A 15760-nucleotide genomic window follows, 5' to 3' on the forward strand; every position below is an offset into this window, starting at 1 on the left:
CAGCATTCCAAAGGATAAATCTCAACATTTGTTCCTCCCTGTAAACCGCCGTCTCCAAACAGACATTCCATACACATCTAGTATATTTCTATATAATTGTGTGGCAAAGTGCAGATACTTGAAATCCCTAAAATGCAAGTATTCTGCACTAAATTGTTAAAAGAAATAAGATCATATCCCCAACGATCATTTTTGCAGCTCTGGTCAGCTGATTCTGTGGGGGTGTTTTAAGAGACTTACAAAAACCCAGTTTTGTTCTTTAACCCTGGCAATGAGTGCAATTTTTTAGTGTGTATGCTTTCAATGTTTTCATATTTATTGTTTTTGTAACTTGTGTATATATATATATAACTATATCTAATGCTAAATCTCACCTACTGTCAACAGATGCAACAAAGGATAGAACATGATAGAAGAGTTACATTTAATAACATAAAAAACAACAAAACTTTAATTTGGAGCACATTAAATATTATCCCCAGTTTAAATTAACAACAACAAAGTTCTACTAAATTAAAAGCCATTTTCATCTTTAACATGATGGTGATTCTGATACATACACATACCATATAAACAACATATAAGGGATTAAAGAAAGCCACACAATGTGTTTATAACATATTCATTTAAATTATAGTTCACATCATTGACCTTAGACCTAGACCTAAAAGCAAAACTGCTTGCATTTATGACGCTTACCATCACTGCTTAGCAGCATTATTCGAACGCAAAACCCTCTCAAATGAGGCCTCAACAATAACTACCGGTACATATGCATTTATTTAAAATTTCACATAAATCATCTTATAAGATATACAAGATACACCTGATGGCTGCATTACTTTGTGCTTGGGTCTAGTGAGCACAGGTTGGATTTATACGTTTGAGTACATATGTTCAGTCTGACCTGTTGCCATGGCAAAGTGTACCTTACAGCAGCAGTTGAATTTTGGTTGTACGGCATTTCATTTTATTTGAGGATGGTGCAAAATGGACCTATATGTGACACTCACACGCAACAAGTAAGAGTCTGCTTGTATTTTATTGTCACATCAACGATTTATTTCTATCTCCGAGGCAGGTAAAGTGCGTTACACATTCAACACATAAAGCTTAAGTTTCAAAATTTGTGGCATTTGCTACCACTACAACAGTTGTATTTTTATGGAGAGAAAAAGGCTTCACTGTCCTCTTGCCTTAGATATGTTTACAAAAAGCTTAGAAACATGCACTCATGCTGTATAAATATAATATTTCATTACCTCTGTAGGGCCATTGTAGAAACATTCACAGTTTAAAATTCACTTGCATGGGAGGAAGAAAATAAACCTTAATTAGGCATTCTTAAGCAGAATAGTGTGAGTGATATATGCAAACAATGAAAATAAACATATTCCATGTGTGTCAATCCTCCCTTAATATTCACATTATGCAACTCAGCAAGCAAACACATATTTCACTCATTCTATCCCATATCCTTTTAAACTTTTAAATATAAATGGGAAAAAGCCTATACACATACATCATAAAGTTTTCCTAAACATGCAAATGTTCTACATTCTGACATTTGCCGCAATATTTTTTTTTTTGGTTAGAACTCCAGCCCAGTAAATGTAAACAACATGCTTACAGATTGGAAAAGAAGTTACAAGTCATAATCTGATTATTCAGCCTGCCTCAAGTTTTAATGGCAGGTGGACGCAGCAGTAGCCATGGATACCTCATACTGGCTTTTCATTCACCTGCATTTCCTCCAGGTCATTTCTCCATTTTGATAAAATCTTTAACTATTACAGAAGCTGTGTTAGGGAGACAAATTTCCTTCTTAATGTTGTGCAATTTGGTTTTGTTTCACTTGGTTGACATATGAATAATAAATGTTTGTTCAAGCAGATATTAAAATTCAAATTTTGGTCACAAATCTTAATCTGGAATTTTTTTAGTTTTGGTGCAATGACAAATTGCTTAGCAAGGTCTAGTTTTGAAGCATGATTTTAGAGATTGTAGAAGTAGTAATATGTCCCTGCTGGCACTGTGAGGTAACTGGCCACCATTGCAACTACTAAATCAAAACAAAATCAAGCCAACATGTTACAACTAAGATAAAAATTGCCCTGACTTTCATAGTTTGCACAGTACTAGGCTCTCGCTCTGCCAAACATACCTAATATGGGTGAAATTTTGTATAGTGTTCTACCAGATTCCCTCAATTAATATAAGAGATTTCAGTTTATGAATGTGTGAAATAAAAGGAAATACATTTTAATTTATCAAAAATTGGCAAAGCTAATTCTATTTTACTCAGTAGAATAATAAACAACACTTTTATAACAACAGAGTAAACTATATATGCTGTTAGAGTCTAATTTTAGGATTTTTTTTTTTTTAGGTCAAACAAAGAATGAATGTGTGAAACAATCAGATGTTTCAGTTAGTCAGCCACCGGCAACAAGACAAAAGGATAAAAATGAACAAATTATATGATCACACATCAAATGAGGATATATTATTTGTACAGTATACATTGTATTTCTGTAACTTCCATACAATAGTAATGGACTGTAGACAGCAAGTTCAAACTGATTCTGCATTTGTTTTGTTCAGGCATTTAATTTTTCTGGAGGTTCTCATTTCTGGTGATACAGTGATGATGCCAACATGAACTAAATTCTTGACTTTTAACTAACTGCAGTTATATAGTGACAGGGTGTTGGAGTTGATCAGAGATAAAAGATATTGGTACATAATAAGTCAACTACATTTGCAGTTAACCTTTTCTCATTCTCTTCAAATCAAAAATGTGATCTAGCTCTTAATGTAATCTTGTTAAAAGAAAGTGCACTGTTGTCTGAGGAGATACTCTCCAACTCAGCATAATAAAGTCTTTGCCTTCTAGGTACTTTGTGTTTTATATCTCAGCTTAGTATCCAACCCCGAGGATTTTCTTCATATGCTCATACACCACGTAGGAGATGCTGACAGCTGGGATGACTTTTAAAAAGTTGGGGGTAATGCCACGGTAAAGGCCTGGCAGACCTTCTTGAGATATGATGTATTTGAACTGGCCCATCATGCTCAGCTTGGGTTTCCCTTCTGTGGTAGCTACAAGAAAAGGGAGGGTAAATATCACTGAAGCTCCAGATGTGTTGAGTTTTTATGATTTTTGGAATCTGTAGACTAAACCCAACCTTGTGCCTGCATGCGTGTTCTTATTAGAGCGAGTGGATAGGATGCCAGCTGGCCGCAGGTACTGGAGACGGTGCCACAGCCCAGCAGGACCAAAACACCTGGGTCCGCAGAATCTACACAGTATGTCTGGAGCCAGGCATTCTTCAGAGTCTTAAAACATGTTCACAACCACATCGACACACAGGAGAATATCAATTACACTTTAAAAACACCATCAAAACCCACCATCTAGGTAAGGGTTTTAAACAAATTACTGACTTCCTTTTTATCTGCAATCTGTACGTTTGACTAATAATCTCTTATTTAAATACAATTTATCCCAACTGGTGAATTTGAGTTAGGTGTATGTGACTCTGATCCCTGAGGTGCAAGGTGTATTTATAAGTCACTTGTATTTAACCTTTCAACCTTGTTATTCAGTTGTTATTGAGGTGTGGTCTGATGTACATTAACTATCTAAAGGCTTTCATGGTACCCATGCATAATATTGAGAGCAACAGATTGTAAAGACACTCATACATAGACACACCTCATACACAGCTAGGTCAATGCCAGCGTAGGGAATAATTCCCAGTGTATTTGGCAGGTAGCCCCTGTAGAAAGCTCGAACTCCTTCCGTCTTCAGGATCTGTTTGGCACAATCTGCCATACCTGAGTATTGTCCAGTCTTCCTTAAGGTCAGTCTGGTCTTCAGCACCTGTACAAAACAGGGGGGAGAATATAGTGGAATTAAAAGTTTAGAATGAAAGAAATGGAGGGGTTCTGACCAGTGATTGCTCATTGTAATCTGTCCCAGGACTGGCACCACCATAGCACTACATATATTTTAGTTTATTTTGTTTCTTGCAGGTAACTCCTCCATTGAAAGAGCTGTTCTATTGGTGCCTTCAAGGAATGGAAAAAGGCATTTAGGTTTATCTGTTGCAAACTCAGCAAAAAATAAATAAAGAATCCCACTATGTTAAGAGAGAAAGTCCACTCTATAAAATTTTATACCTAGTGAAAATGTATTTATTGTGTGTCCTGGTTGTACACTATAACAGAAACAGGGCACCATCACAGGTAACGTAACTTGACAATGAGAAATACAAATGATCAGCTATAGAGAAAATTAATATATATATCAACATAGTTCAACTTAACCCAGAAATAAACTAAGATATAATGTAGTGATTCATTTAACTCATGAAAGCTTTTGTATCTTGACAATTATAATTTTAAAAAAAAAAACAAAACCCAAAATAGTTTATAGAAAAAAGATCAAAACAGAGTTTATCACTACAGAGAAAAGCTCACAGCCTTGTTGAAGTGTTGCTATAATCAATGAGATGATTGTTTCTGTCTGTAGAGCTCTGCTTTTCTCTTTATCTGACTGCACAAAGTGACTGCTGATGGCAGGTGCCCAACTTTAACCAGCAGCAATACATCCCTACATGGACATGAACTAGGATGTGTCTACTGGAGGGTATTATGTGTAGTCATAGAAACCCATATTTGATTTTGTGCACCCATTTTCAATCAGACTAAACCAAAATAATTAACAGAGGCTGTCGGTGTTAATGCAATGACATTATTTTAACTTGCTTTAAGACATCTCATGGCTGAAAACCTGACACTTTGCATGTCTTAAATTGGAAAAACATATCTACTTTCTCAACAGATACCTTGTTGGATAAGCATATCTTTTTAGAATTTCATGCTCTTTAAATCTAAGGTTTGTGAATGAAATGTATACTGCAAAGGGCATTTAAAAAAAACATACCACTTGTTTATATCGGGTCATGGTTAGACCATGACCCGATATATATCAGTCTGACACTAGCCTCATTATTAATTATTTACCAGTGAGCATTTTATTTATGGACCAGTGCAACCACTTAAAGAAATTAAGGTAAAATTGTAAGACAAAATAGGACTAAGCTGACAGACCATTTCAAAAAAGCAAATGTGTAGTAACAGAAACTTAGATAAAATATGAGCAATGGCAGACATTCATGCATTCACATCATTTTATGATCATGTTGTTTTATCTGTAAATGTGGTTCCTCAGTGAGTTGTTCCCTGTTGATAGGTTTAAATCAGTTTAAACCTACATATTCTTATTGTTAAAATGCGATTAGTGACCTTTATCAAAATGTCCTAATCGTCATAACTGCTAGCATATTATCTTTTTTTAATTAATGCAACTTTTGGTCCAGCTTATCTTTTAAAAGTCAATTGGAATAAACTTAAACAGCCTTAAGTGTTCTGAACCCACATGTCCAACACTGTCTGGAGAAAGCTGGGCGCTATTTGATGTATATATATATATAGGAGCAGCCACTGACCTCCATTGGGTAGATAATGGTCTGGGCAGTAGCTCCAGCCAGAGAGCCAGCAATGAACCTCTCTTGTACTCTTAATGAGCCCCCTTCTCTACTGCCTCGAATCAGCCACTTGATCTGGATTTACATATTAAAAAACGTAATGTTAAAAACTGTTATTTATTTACTTGTTATTAATGATTAGCATTTTCTGACCTGTTCATAGGCCATAAATTTAATGGCAGATTCAGGGGCAATTTTAAGAACGTTGATACCGTTTCCCCTCCACAGTGAGGTGAGTCCTCCCTCTCGAACCATCCCTCTCAATCCAGACCACAGATTAATTCCACGAGCTGTAGAACCGTGTACCTGAAAACACGATTAGTTGCATATCATTATAACTTTTGCAATATTTTTGAAATGTTACCTAAACACTAGTGTGCATGACCAAGTGATACTTCTTATGTTACTAAGTTTGGGTATTAATGGTGACTGTTGGATTCTTGTCACAAAAGCTGAGCAAAAATAACACTCCAATACTGCCATTTTATGCTTTTTACACAGTAAAAGTCAGTCTTCCTTTAGCTATGATTGCTGCAACCATCCACCTGAAACTAACCTCCATGCGCCTATTTCAATGTGTAAGGAAACATCAGTATGGCCTTTCCACACTACAAAATGCAGAAAAATCAGAAAATTGCATAATTATACTTGCACTGATACTTGTGTAAATTTTTGGGGATGAATTCAGATATTCAAGCGGATTAATTTTACTTTTACAGTTATGGTCATTTTACAACTCTGGAATTCTAAATGTTAATCTTAACAAATCATTTACATTGGTACAGATGTCTTTCAGAACTTTCAGAAAAAAATCATTTAAAGTTTTATTGCCATTTTTACACAATGGTAGACAATGATGTGATCTGGTGCTAGTAATATTTTTAAGATTATTCTATATATTTGATACAGGACATCGTTCTGGAGAATAAAGCCTTTTTTAAATTAGGGACTTACAATATCTACTATAACGTATAGTTTACAAGGATATTTGCCTCCTTCATCAGTCATGCATCAGTATTCTGACCCACTTGTAGAAAGACTTTCAATCTGTCCAGAGGAGCAGTTCCTGTCCGGGATACAGCTCCAGCCATTGCACCAGCAACCAGTTGCCTCCACACCAGACCAGACCGCCGCTCCTGCTCTGAGAACTCATCTGGTACTGTCAAATGTTCCCCGATATCAAACATCTGTAATAACACAACAACTAAAACCCATCACCAAATTCACAATTGATTTTATGTATAGAAACAATAGCAATTATCCCTTTTTTGTATTTACTTTGGTTATCTGCCCATTCCCAATGTAGAAAAGTGACTCACATGAGAGTGTTTCCAGTACAGAACAATCTCCTCCATGTTGCGGAAAGTGTTTAACAGGAAATGATCACGCCATTCAGTCCAGCTGATGGTCATGGTGCCATCCCTGTCCATACTGGGAATGAGAGTTAAAGCATGAAAAAGCATGTTTACAGAATAGACGCTTTCTGCCCAATTTATTTTAGAAATGCAGACATAGGAACTGTCTATAGTCTATAGAATTAAGAGGGACATTACTCGACAAGCTGAAATTTGTCTTTCTGGTTTCTATTAGCATCTACCCAGTGTTATGAAAAGTGCAAATACATGTTTCCTATTCAGCTCAGTGCATTCCTTGTAAGCTATTACATTTACATAGTATTACTTGGACTTCAGCATTTATTTCCAACTAACATCTGGAAATCCCTGTTCCATCTATTTAGACATTTTTTTCACCAAAGTGCCCAGACATATACAGTATATAGCCAACCGTACATAATGACATTTGCACCAGTTTAGACTGTGGGACACATACAAACTCCATAGTGGAACCCTCAAATGAAGAGGGATCTGCTTCTACACACATTGTACCTTTTCAGAATTCTGGAGGCCTGCTCCAGGGTGACTGCCACTCCGAGTTTGTGAAATAAGTGTTGGATCTCTCCAACATCAATTCGGCCTACAATATAGAGTTTGTGTTAAAAGTAGTGACAGCACGTAGCTTTCATTTACTCTGTTTATATGTTGGTGCCTCGAGTGCCCACACCATCTTTGTTGCGGTCCACACTGTGGAACATGAACCACAGCCTCTTCTCATGTGCCTGCAGGTACTGTGAGAACTCCTGGAAGTCCAGTAAACCATCTTGATTGATGTCACTCTCCAAGACTATCTATTGGGGCAGAAGAGGATTGTTAATTCCATAGAGAGTGTGACAGTGTGGACAATGGCAATGGATGTGTTAGAGATGGACATGGAGACACAGACAAAGGTGTGTTTGATACAGAGGAGGCAGTGCAGGGGTGTGCCGATGGTGCAACAAACACAGAAGTGAAGAGGACAGAATGTAAGGCACTGTGCTCCCTGGAAACATCAAGAAGTGAACTAGATCTTACCTGGCTGTAAATACAATCTCTCCTCTCTTCATGAAGACAGAGAGATAAAGAGAGAGAAAGAATACAAGACTAGTCTCTGAGCACAAACACTGGGATACTGTAAAACTACAGTAATGCACTAACACACAAAATTTTTAAATCTGCTGTAAACTTCTGGCCCTTATTGGCTCTTATTTTGTAGCGGTCTTTTTAATTAAACCATATAAGTGGACAAAATGAAAACTGAAGTGAAATGTGATGAACTGAAAAACACGAAAAGCCAAAACTGTATTTAATTTAAAAAAGGTCTATAATAAATCATTATAATTGAGAAATGCCATTTTAAATCGACATTTGTTAAATTCCTAGTTGAATGTAAAAATAGAGACAGTAAAAGACAAAAAGAAAAACAAACAGAAATAAATATAGTTGGTAAAGTATAGAGACAAAAAATATCCCCTCAAAACCAAGGGAACAGGTTATTAACAATAATTTAACTAATGTGATTAGTTAAATTAAATAAACATTAATTTTAATCAATGATACTATCATGCATAACTGCTAAGTGATCATTACCCCCCCACTCCCTACTCTAATGGAATGCAAGTAGATTTACCAGTAAAAGTCCTTTGGAGGAAAAAGTGTTTTTAAAATCTATTCCAGCCGATGTGTCACTTAATGAACTTGGAGATAACTACTTTACAGTGTTAACAATGTAACATAACAGTGCATTTTTAACAAGGACACTAATGAAATGCTTATTTTAACAACTCTGCTCATTACTACTTTAATTTAATGAGTGAATGTTGTAAATCTTAGTTCAAAGCTGTATGAAAAGGTCCTGCTTGACTTTATTCAAGTACTTAGATGGTTTTGTGGGAACGCTTACTTGTTAGGCAAAAGCACCTCTGAATCCATCAAATGTCAGTCTCAAGTGTGTTTTCTCACAATTGAAGATTTTTAGATTTTTAGACTTTGGAGACTCTCAGAATAGATTTATTCTTTTTGTCCATGAGAATTTGTGGCATATGTCAACACAGGCCTGAGATTTCTGGGGAACTCTCTACAGTACCTTTTAGAATATTTGTCTAAAATTGAAAGACATTCTGCATCTAAAAACGCATGGAATCAGAACATTATTGAAGTTGCTGGCACGAGATAAGTGTCTTACTGTTGGTATTAAAAACATGATTGTCATAATTAGTGTTGTCATAATTAGCATTATAGCTGAGGGGCAGGAGAGCATGGAGGGGGCATGTTGATGTAAAAAAGCCAAAAAAAAAGGAAGACAAGAACAAGGGGGTCCTTTCTTTGAGGATGGATTCTTTGTTTCACTGAAACAACAAGTCTGTCCTAGTATATGTATGATATATTGATCTACTTTTTGTCATTTATCTTTCTATTTCCTCATTTAGGAATGGAGGGAATTTGAATTTATCGGCCAGATCGTTAATTTGTGATTTACAAGGATTTAGCCCAGAATATGTTTGTTTTTTAATCATTTGGCAACATTCAAAATATAATTTCTTGTTTAAATGAAATACAAATAGGCTATAGCTATCCACTCTTTTTAGACAAGACTGTTATCTGCTCTGTGTGATGAACGACTAATTTAAAAGCTTTTGTCCCAATGGGGTAAATCCCACTGTCTGTGGCCGCTTACAATTTTAATGGCCCGAGAAACTGGACATGTTTACAGCAGCTTCAGTTTCATTGCACTTAGCAAATTAGATTTAAAAACTAGTTAGATAGAAAGACTACCGCACAGCCTGATGAAAGCAGAAGCTGAGAAATCCATATTGATATCTTTAAATCTAAATCTATGTAGGAGTCATGTATGATCACACGGTTACTATTACTTAGATATACCATCAAGAGCTATGTAATAATACATACCGTACTGTAGATCAAAGCAAAGTTGGAGCCAGACTTACAAACACGTCATTATTCAATTTGTTAAGACCAACAACATAGTTAGACTGCAGACATAGACAACTGGTATGTTTTATTGTAGTGGGTCTATTTATCCTGTGTGGTGTAGTAATGATCAGAGTCACACCTCTGCAATGGTGAAACACCAGAAAAGTCTAGTACACCATATGACTGACATTTGGAAGACGATTTTCAAAAGTATAATCGCCACTGAATCCTTATAGAGTCAAATATCTTTGGGAAAAGTATGGAAAACAGCTTTTAAAAGCAGTATTTTGCAGGTTAAAATCAATCTATATAATTATCCTTAAGTTGTCTAGAAAATGTGCATACATTTATAACTGCAAAAAAAAAACACAACAAAACAACAACAACAAAAACTCCCCACAAATGTACGATTAAACAGTAATGATAGTTGACTCTCAGAAAACGTTCATGAAGACGTACAGATAATTGTTTCTGACAAAAAAAATGCTATTAATTATAAATAATACTATGGTTTTTGGGCCAACTTTTACAATCTTACCATCCCAAGACTATCAATGGTAGTTAAATAGTTCATGTCTTAAAAACTACCTGCAATAAATAATCAACAGTACCCTCATTTGTAGACTGGATATTCAAACCAGATGACATTTCACTGCATCATGCACGCTGTAAACATCTAATTTTGCTGATTTGTCTGGTCCAAAAAATGTAAATTTTTGAATTTCTGCAATTCTGTAAGTTGTTAATATAAAGCATCATACATCTCTATGTGGCTGTGCATTGAGTTATTTCATAGACCCCTTCCCTCTCATAGTACTTTTTACTCGTAAGCATTTTGGACTTTATATTATTAGAGGGACTATCCAAACAACTGTGAATGGAAAAGACCAGCCTCGGGTTAGATCTATTTGCTTAAATCAGTTTGAAATTCTATCTAATGATAAAGAATACAGGATTTTAAGACATCCTACATCTTACACAATATTATACAGATAAAAATAATTTCCTAGTTTGGTCTTTGACTGTCATCTTCAGCAGCACTATCTATTAACAAAGTCATCACGAGACCTCACAAGTCAATATCCAAACAGAAAGTGTGACTGGCATAAGTGGGAGCAGGTTAGTTTTGAATCTCTCTGAATCATTCTAAATTTATTGGATTCCCAGAAAAAGATTTACTCAAAAGCACACCTGCCCACGGGCGTAGAGAATGTGCCCCTTGACTATGGGCCAACGCCATAGTGCAAGGGTTCGAATTTGCTGCATTATCATGTTTCCTGTTAAATCAAATAGAGGCAAAAATCCCAATTCCTAATTAAGATTTAAAACTTAAAAAATATATACTCTTCAGCCTAAAGACCAGCTTGTGGAAGTTTTGGTTTGGCTGTTAATATGTGCACTTGCATTACTCTGCCTCACCTCCTCTGCCCCTCCTTGGTGTAAACCGCGAGCTGCCAGGGCGGTTCTCAGTTCACTGATGTCGACCTTCCCATCTTTATTTAGGTCCAGCTGCCTGAATAGCTCCGCATACCTCTTCTCATGGTCCGTGTCGGCAATCGCAACGGTGTCGTCTGAACCTCCGCAGGGAGTTGGGGCGGAAAACCGCACCTTGTCTTCTCCCATGTGAAAGTGAAACCAGTTTGTTTGTCGTTAATGTCACATTTGAACATAACACGATCAGAGATGCTCTCCTCTTCAAGATCTGCACGTTTATACGTGCAGAACGTGACTGCGCTATTAGAACGCTCCTTCTCCCGAAGGAGGGATCTATGTGGCTTAACGCACCGTGCGCGGATTATTCCCGTGTCAGATACGCTCTAGCCTAATATACACGCACACCCGCGAATTCATTCAGATAAATTGAAGGTAACGTCTTGAGAAGCTCGTGAGCGCTGCCAGTTTTTACCGCAGTCTCTCAGGTCGCTGCGTAGACGTTGGTGCGAAGCTCCGACAGACCGTCGCCGGCGTCCATCTCCGTTTTAGGTTTAAATAAAAGAAAATGCTGCTCCGACCACCCCTTCAAGACAATCTATTCATATTAATCCACGCACGTTCTGCGGGACGACGCGCGACTCTGCCGCATCATAACGCGTCACGGACAGGATATTTTCTCACCCCCCCCCCCCCCTTTTTTTTTTTTTACGTGCGCGTACTCAAAGCAGCACGCTGGTTCTGCTCCCGCGGAGGGGCGGTGAAGAGACAGGACGACCCACAGGTCTAACCGGGCACCACTCAAATCCCACATGAATTTACTTACAATTTATTTAAGTACAGTACGTAAAATGTTTATTGCTAATGTAGTCACTCTGTAGCTTTAGTCATTTCTGTATTATGGAGCATCAGGGTTTAAGTTTACTCCAATAATACCTGCCAATGTATTAAACAAATCACATTTTTGCAAAGTGTAACTATTTTATTCATACATTTGGCAACCAAATATTATGATTTAATCCACATCAGATATGATTTAGGTTTGCGGTAATAGAAAAATATTCCGTGAGGAAAATTAACACTGGATATCTGGGATATCTATTAATAGTAATATATAATGGGGATTGGGATCCGCGAGATGCAGAGGATAGTAAAGCGCCTGCTCAGCATTTCACGGATAGGACACGGAGAGCAAGTCGAGGGGAGAGGAGAGACAGAGACAGAGACAGTCTCACAGTTTTACGCGGGGCTTTGTGAAACTGTAGAAAAAAGTGTCTCCATATTTACAGGTAAAATTGACATACATGATCCATTGGCAACATAAAAAACGATCTCCCATTGACAAGGCATGCTTAGTGCATGTCACCAACACACTGATTGAGATTTTTCCTTCATAAAAGTTTTCGAATTTATTCATTTGCCCCTTGCTGTGTCCAGTTCTGGACTTGGAGGTTAGGGGATGGAACTGGCATCAGGAGAATTTACTGTAGATTTATCTGTTGTGGGCAGATTTTCTATCTAAACACAAAGGGTGATGGAAGGTTTTTAAATAAGATGGATTTTTTTGTTTCAACTAATAATCACTTTAATCTTGACCATATTTCAAAGAATATTTTGCACCACCTATTATTATTATTGTTGTTGTTATTATTATTATTATTATTATTATTATTATTACCTTCACAAATGGGGTTATGTGACAGCTGGCATTTGTTTGTTTATCTTACGGTTAGCAAAATATCTCAAGTCTTATGAACACATTTTAATGAAATTTTCAGGAAATGTGTGAACTTGGACATAGAGCTTGGCACTGCACGTGGGGGAAATAAAGTTTTTTTATCTGGTTGATGCTGAAATCCTTGGTAAAGTTGTTTCTCTGAAACCCCCAACCTGCATTTTAGATCTCATTCCCACCTCCATTTGAAAGCAGCTTATGGCTCTGCAAAACGATTTATTGACAAATTCAGTTACCTTCAGGTGGGTGTTTTCCCCACTGCTTTTAAAGCTATGCTGGTTAAGTCCCTTTCTAAAGAGGAATGGTTTAGATAATTGGTATCAAAATTTGGCCCACTGGCCAAATTTGGGGTTAGGATTAAGTTAGGGTTAGGGGTTAGGTTTAGGGTTTGGGTTAGAGTTATGGGATAGTGTTAGGGTAGAGATAGGATTGAGGGTTAGGATTAGGTCAGGGTTAAAGTTGAGTTAGGGTTAAGATTAGGGGGTCAAGGTTAGGGTTAGGTTAGTGTTAGGGAGTGGTAAGGTTAGGGTTTAGGCTTAGGATTAGGCCAGGGTTGTTTGAAGGTTAGGGTTTAGGCTTAGGATTAGGCCAGGGTTGTTTGAAGGTTAGGGCTAGTTTTGAGTTAGGTTTAGGTTTAGGGTTTAAGGTTAGGGTTAGGGCTAGATTAGGGTGAGGGTTAGGGTTAGGTTAATCCTAACCCTTACTTTACCCCTAACCCTAACCGGAACCCTATTGTTAGGGATAGGGATAGGGATAGGGATAGGGATAGGGATAGGGATAGGGATAAGGATAGGGTTAGGGTTAGGGTTAGGGTTAGGGTTAGGTTAGGGTTAGGGTCCCACCAACTCACTCTTTAACAACCATTCCAGAAACTATTGAGGCAAATCATCCACCAAAACCAAAAAATACCAACGGTTCCCACATCTCACTCCACTTAAGCCCACGCACATCACTCACTGAAGAAATATAAGTATAAAGTATATATATATAAATCAATCTTCCACAACACCCTGTCCATACAGCTAAAAAAACCAAAACAACACTGACCACCTGGATAATAAGAAAAGGACCCATAAATCCATTGCCCCCCCCCGACTAACAACCCTGCAATCCACGATCCACAAACCAAGACCCCTCCCAACCAGCCGACACCGCCCTCAGAGCACTCCCATAACAACCCCTCAAACCCATTGACTTCAACTCCAATAACCAAGCAAGTCACCTGGGGACCTCTTCCACCCAAAGAAGGCCTTGAAAGTAACAACTGCTTCATTAAGTGCCAAAGGAAGAGAGCAGAAAGGATATGGATTGCCAAACTAGGAACAACAATAACAACTGGCCTCAATAATCACTGCTTGGCCTCAATGATCACTGCTAGAACTACCCTCCCTTAGGTGGACATCGCTGATAATTTAAAATTTCTTAAAAATCTTAATTTGTCCACACACACACACACACCACACACACACACACACACACACACACACACACACACACACACACACACACACACACACACATAAAATCTCTTCCTCGCCCCTTCTGGGCGGTGCCTCCTTCCCTCGGACTCGGGTCCTCTATCAGAGGCCTGGGAGTCTGGGGGTTCTGCGCAGGATCCTAGCTGTTCCTAGTACTGCACCCTTCTAGACAGAGATCTCTGATGTGGTCCCCAGTATCTGTTGTATCTACTCAGCTTGGGGGTCACTGCCCCTAGTGTCCCAATCACTACTGGGACCACTGTTGCCTTCATGCCCCACATTCTCTCACATTCTACTCTTTCAGCCCTTGGTACTTCTCCAGCTTTTCATGTTCCTTCTTCCTGATGTTGCTATCACTTAGGATTGCTACATCTATCACCACCACTGTCTTCTGGTGTTTATCCACCACCACTATGTCAGGCTGATTGGCCATCAGCATCTTGACAGTCTGGATCTGGAGGTCCCACAGGATCTTGGCCTGCTTGTTCTCCACCACTTTCGGAGGTGTCTCCCACCTGGTCCCTGGGACCTCCAGTCCATACTCAGTGCAGATGTTCCTGTATACTATGCCAGCCACCTGGTTATGCCGCTCCATGTATGCCTTGCCTGCCAACATCTTGCACCCTGCTGTGATGTGCTGGACTGTCTCAGGGGCATCTCCACACAGCCTACATCTGTGGTCTTGTCTACTATGGTAGACCCTGGCCTCTATTGCTCTGGTGTTCAGGGCCTGTTCTTGTGCGGCCATGAGTAGTGCCTCTGTGCTGTCTTTCAGTCCGGCCTTTTCCAGCCACTGGTAGGTTTTCTCGATATCAGCCACTTCCTTAATTTTTTCGGTGGTACATACCACCATATTGCCTGAGGCATTCACTCAGCAGTTGGTCAGTGGTGGCCATCTTCTTGATGTACTCTCGGAGGCTTGTTGTTTCCTCCTGGACAGTAGTTTGGACACTTACTAGTCCTCGGCCCCCTTCCTTTTGCTTCTTTAAAAAAATATAGTAAGTATAGGGTCTCTAACTGATAAATTTTTTTTTAAATAAGATTTTAAAAAAAAAAATTTCTGTGTACCCCGCAGGAAACCCCCATCTGGCCAGGTGACCAATGCCTGAAGTCACACTGTTTTTGGGACAATTGGAGAACAACAACCTACCAAGAGGGAGAGAAAAAAGCAAATATGGGAGAACATGCAAACTCATGCAAAGAAAGGCTTGAGGTGAGGTATTAACCCTTTTTTGCTGGGAGAGAACAATGTTT

General features: G+C 38.3%; 1 protein-coding gene across 3 annotated transcripts; it reads right to left on the minus strand.

Annotated features, from left to right (window-relative positions):
• Window positions 1-1023: 1023 nt before the first annotated feature.
• On the minus strand, window positions 1024-11989 carry LOC130514870 (mitochondrial adenyl nucleotide antiporter SLC25A23-like). Of its 3 annotated transcripts, XM_057014708.1 has the most exons (12): window positions 11769-11988; window positions 11282-11475; window positions 7964-7989; window positions 7617-7740; window positions 7442-7529; window positions 6875-6986; window positions 6584-6742; window positions 5709-5861; window positions 5517-5630; window positions 3719-3886; window positions 3189-3339; window positions 1024-3102 (listed from the first exon to the last, which is right to left on the minus strand). In XM_057014708.1, exons 4-12 carry the CDS (start codon window positions 7645-7647, stop codon window positions 2921-2923), a joined length of 1158 nt encoding a protein of 385 aa, XP_056870688.1. In that variant the 5' UTR covers window positions 7648-7740; window positions 7964-7989; window positions 11282-11475; window positions 11769-11988; the 3' UTR covers window positions 1024-2920. The 3 variants fall into 3 exon arrangements, with proteins under 3 accessions (XP_056870688.1, XP_056870687.1, XP_056870686.1); XM_057014707.1 differs by lacking the exon at window positions 7964-7989; XM_057014706.1 differs by lacking the exon at window positions 7964-7989 and having other exon boundaries at window positions 11282-11989.
• Window positions 11990-15760: the final 3771 nt, after the last annotated feature.

This window comes from Takifugu flavidus, chromosome 18 (assembly GCF_003711565.1).
Source record: "Takifugu flavidus isolate HTHZ2018 chromosome 18, ASM371156v2, whole genome shotgun sequence".
NCBI classification, from domain to species: domain Eukaryota; kingdom Metazoa; phylum Chordata; class Actinopteri; order Tetraodontiformes; family Tetraodontidae; genus Takifugu; species Takifugu flavidus.

What these genes read in the sequence shown, in the direction of transcription:
- LOC130514870 (XM_057014706.1), bottom strand. Translation starts at nt 11,485, where the DNA reads ATGGGAGAAGACAAGGTGCGGTTTTCCGCCCCAACTCCCTGCGGAGGT. An exon ending in TTGACCTAGCTGTGTATGAG is followed by an intron (nt 3,340 to 3,718) that starts GTGTGTCTATGT and finishes ACATGTTTTAAG; the next exon opens with ACTCTGAAGAATGCCTGGCT. An exon ending in AACACGCATGCAGGCACAAG is followed by an intron (nt 3,103 to 3,188) that starts GTTGGGTTTAGT and finishes CTTTTCTTGTAG; the next exon opens with CTACCACAGAAGGGAAACCC.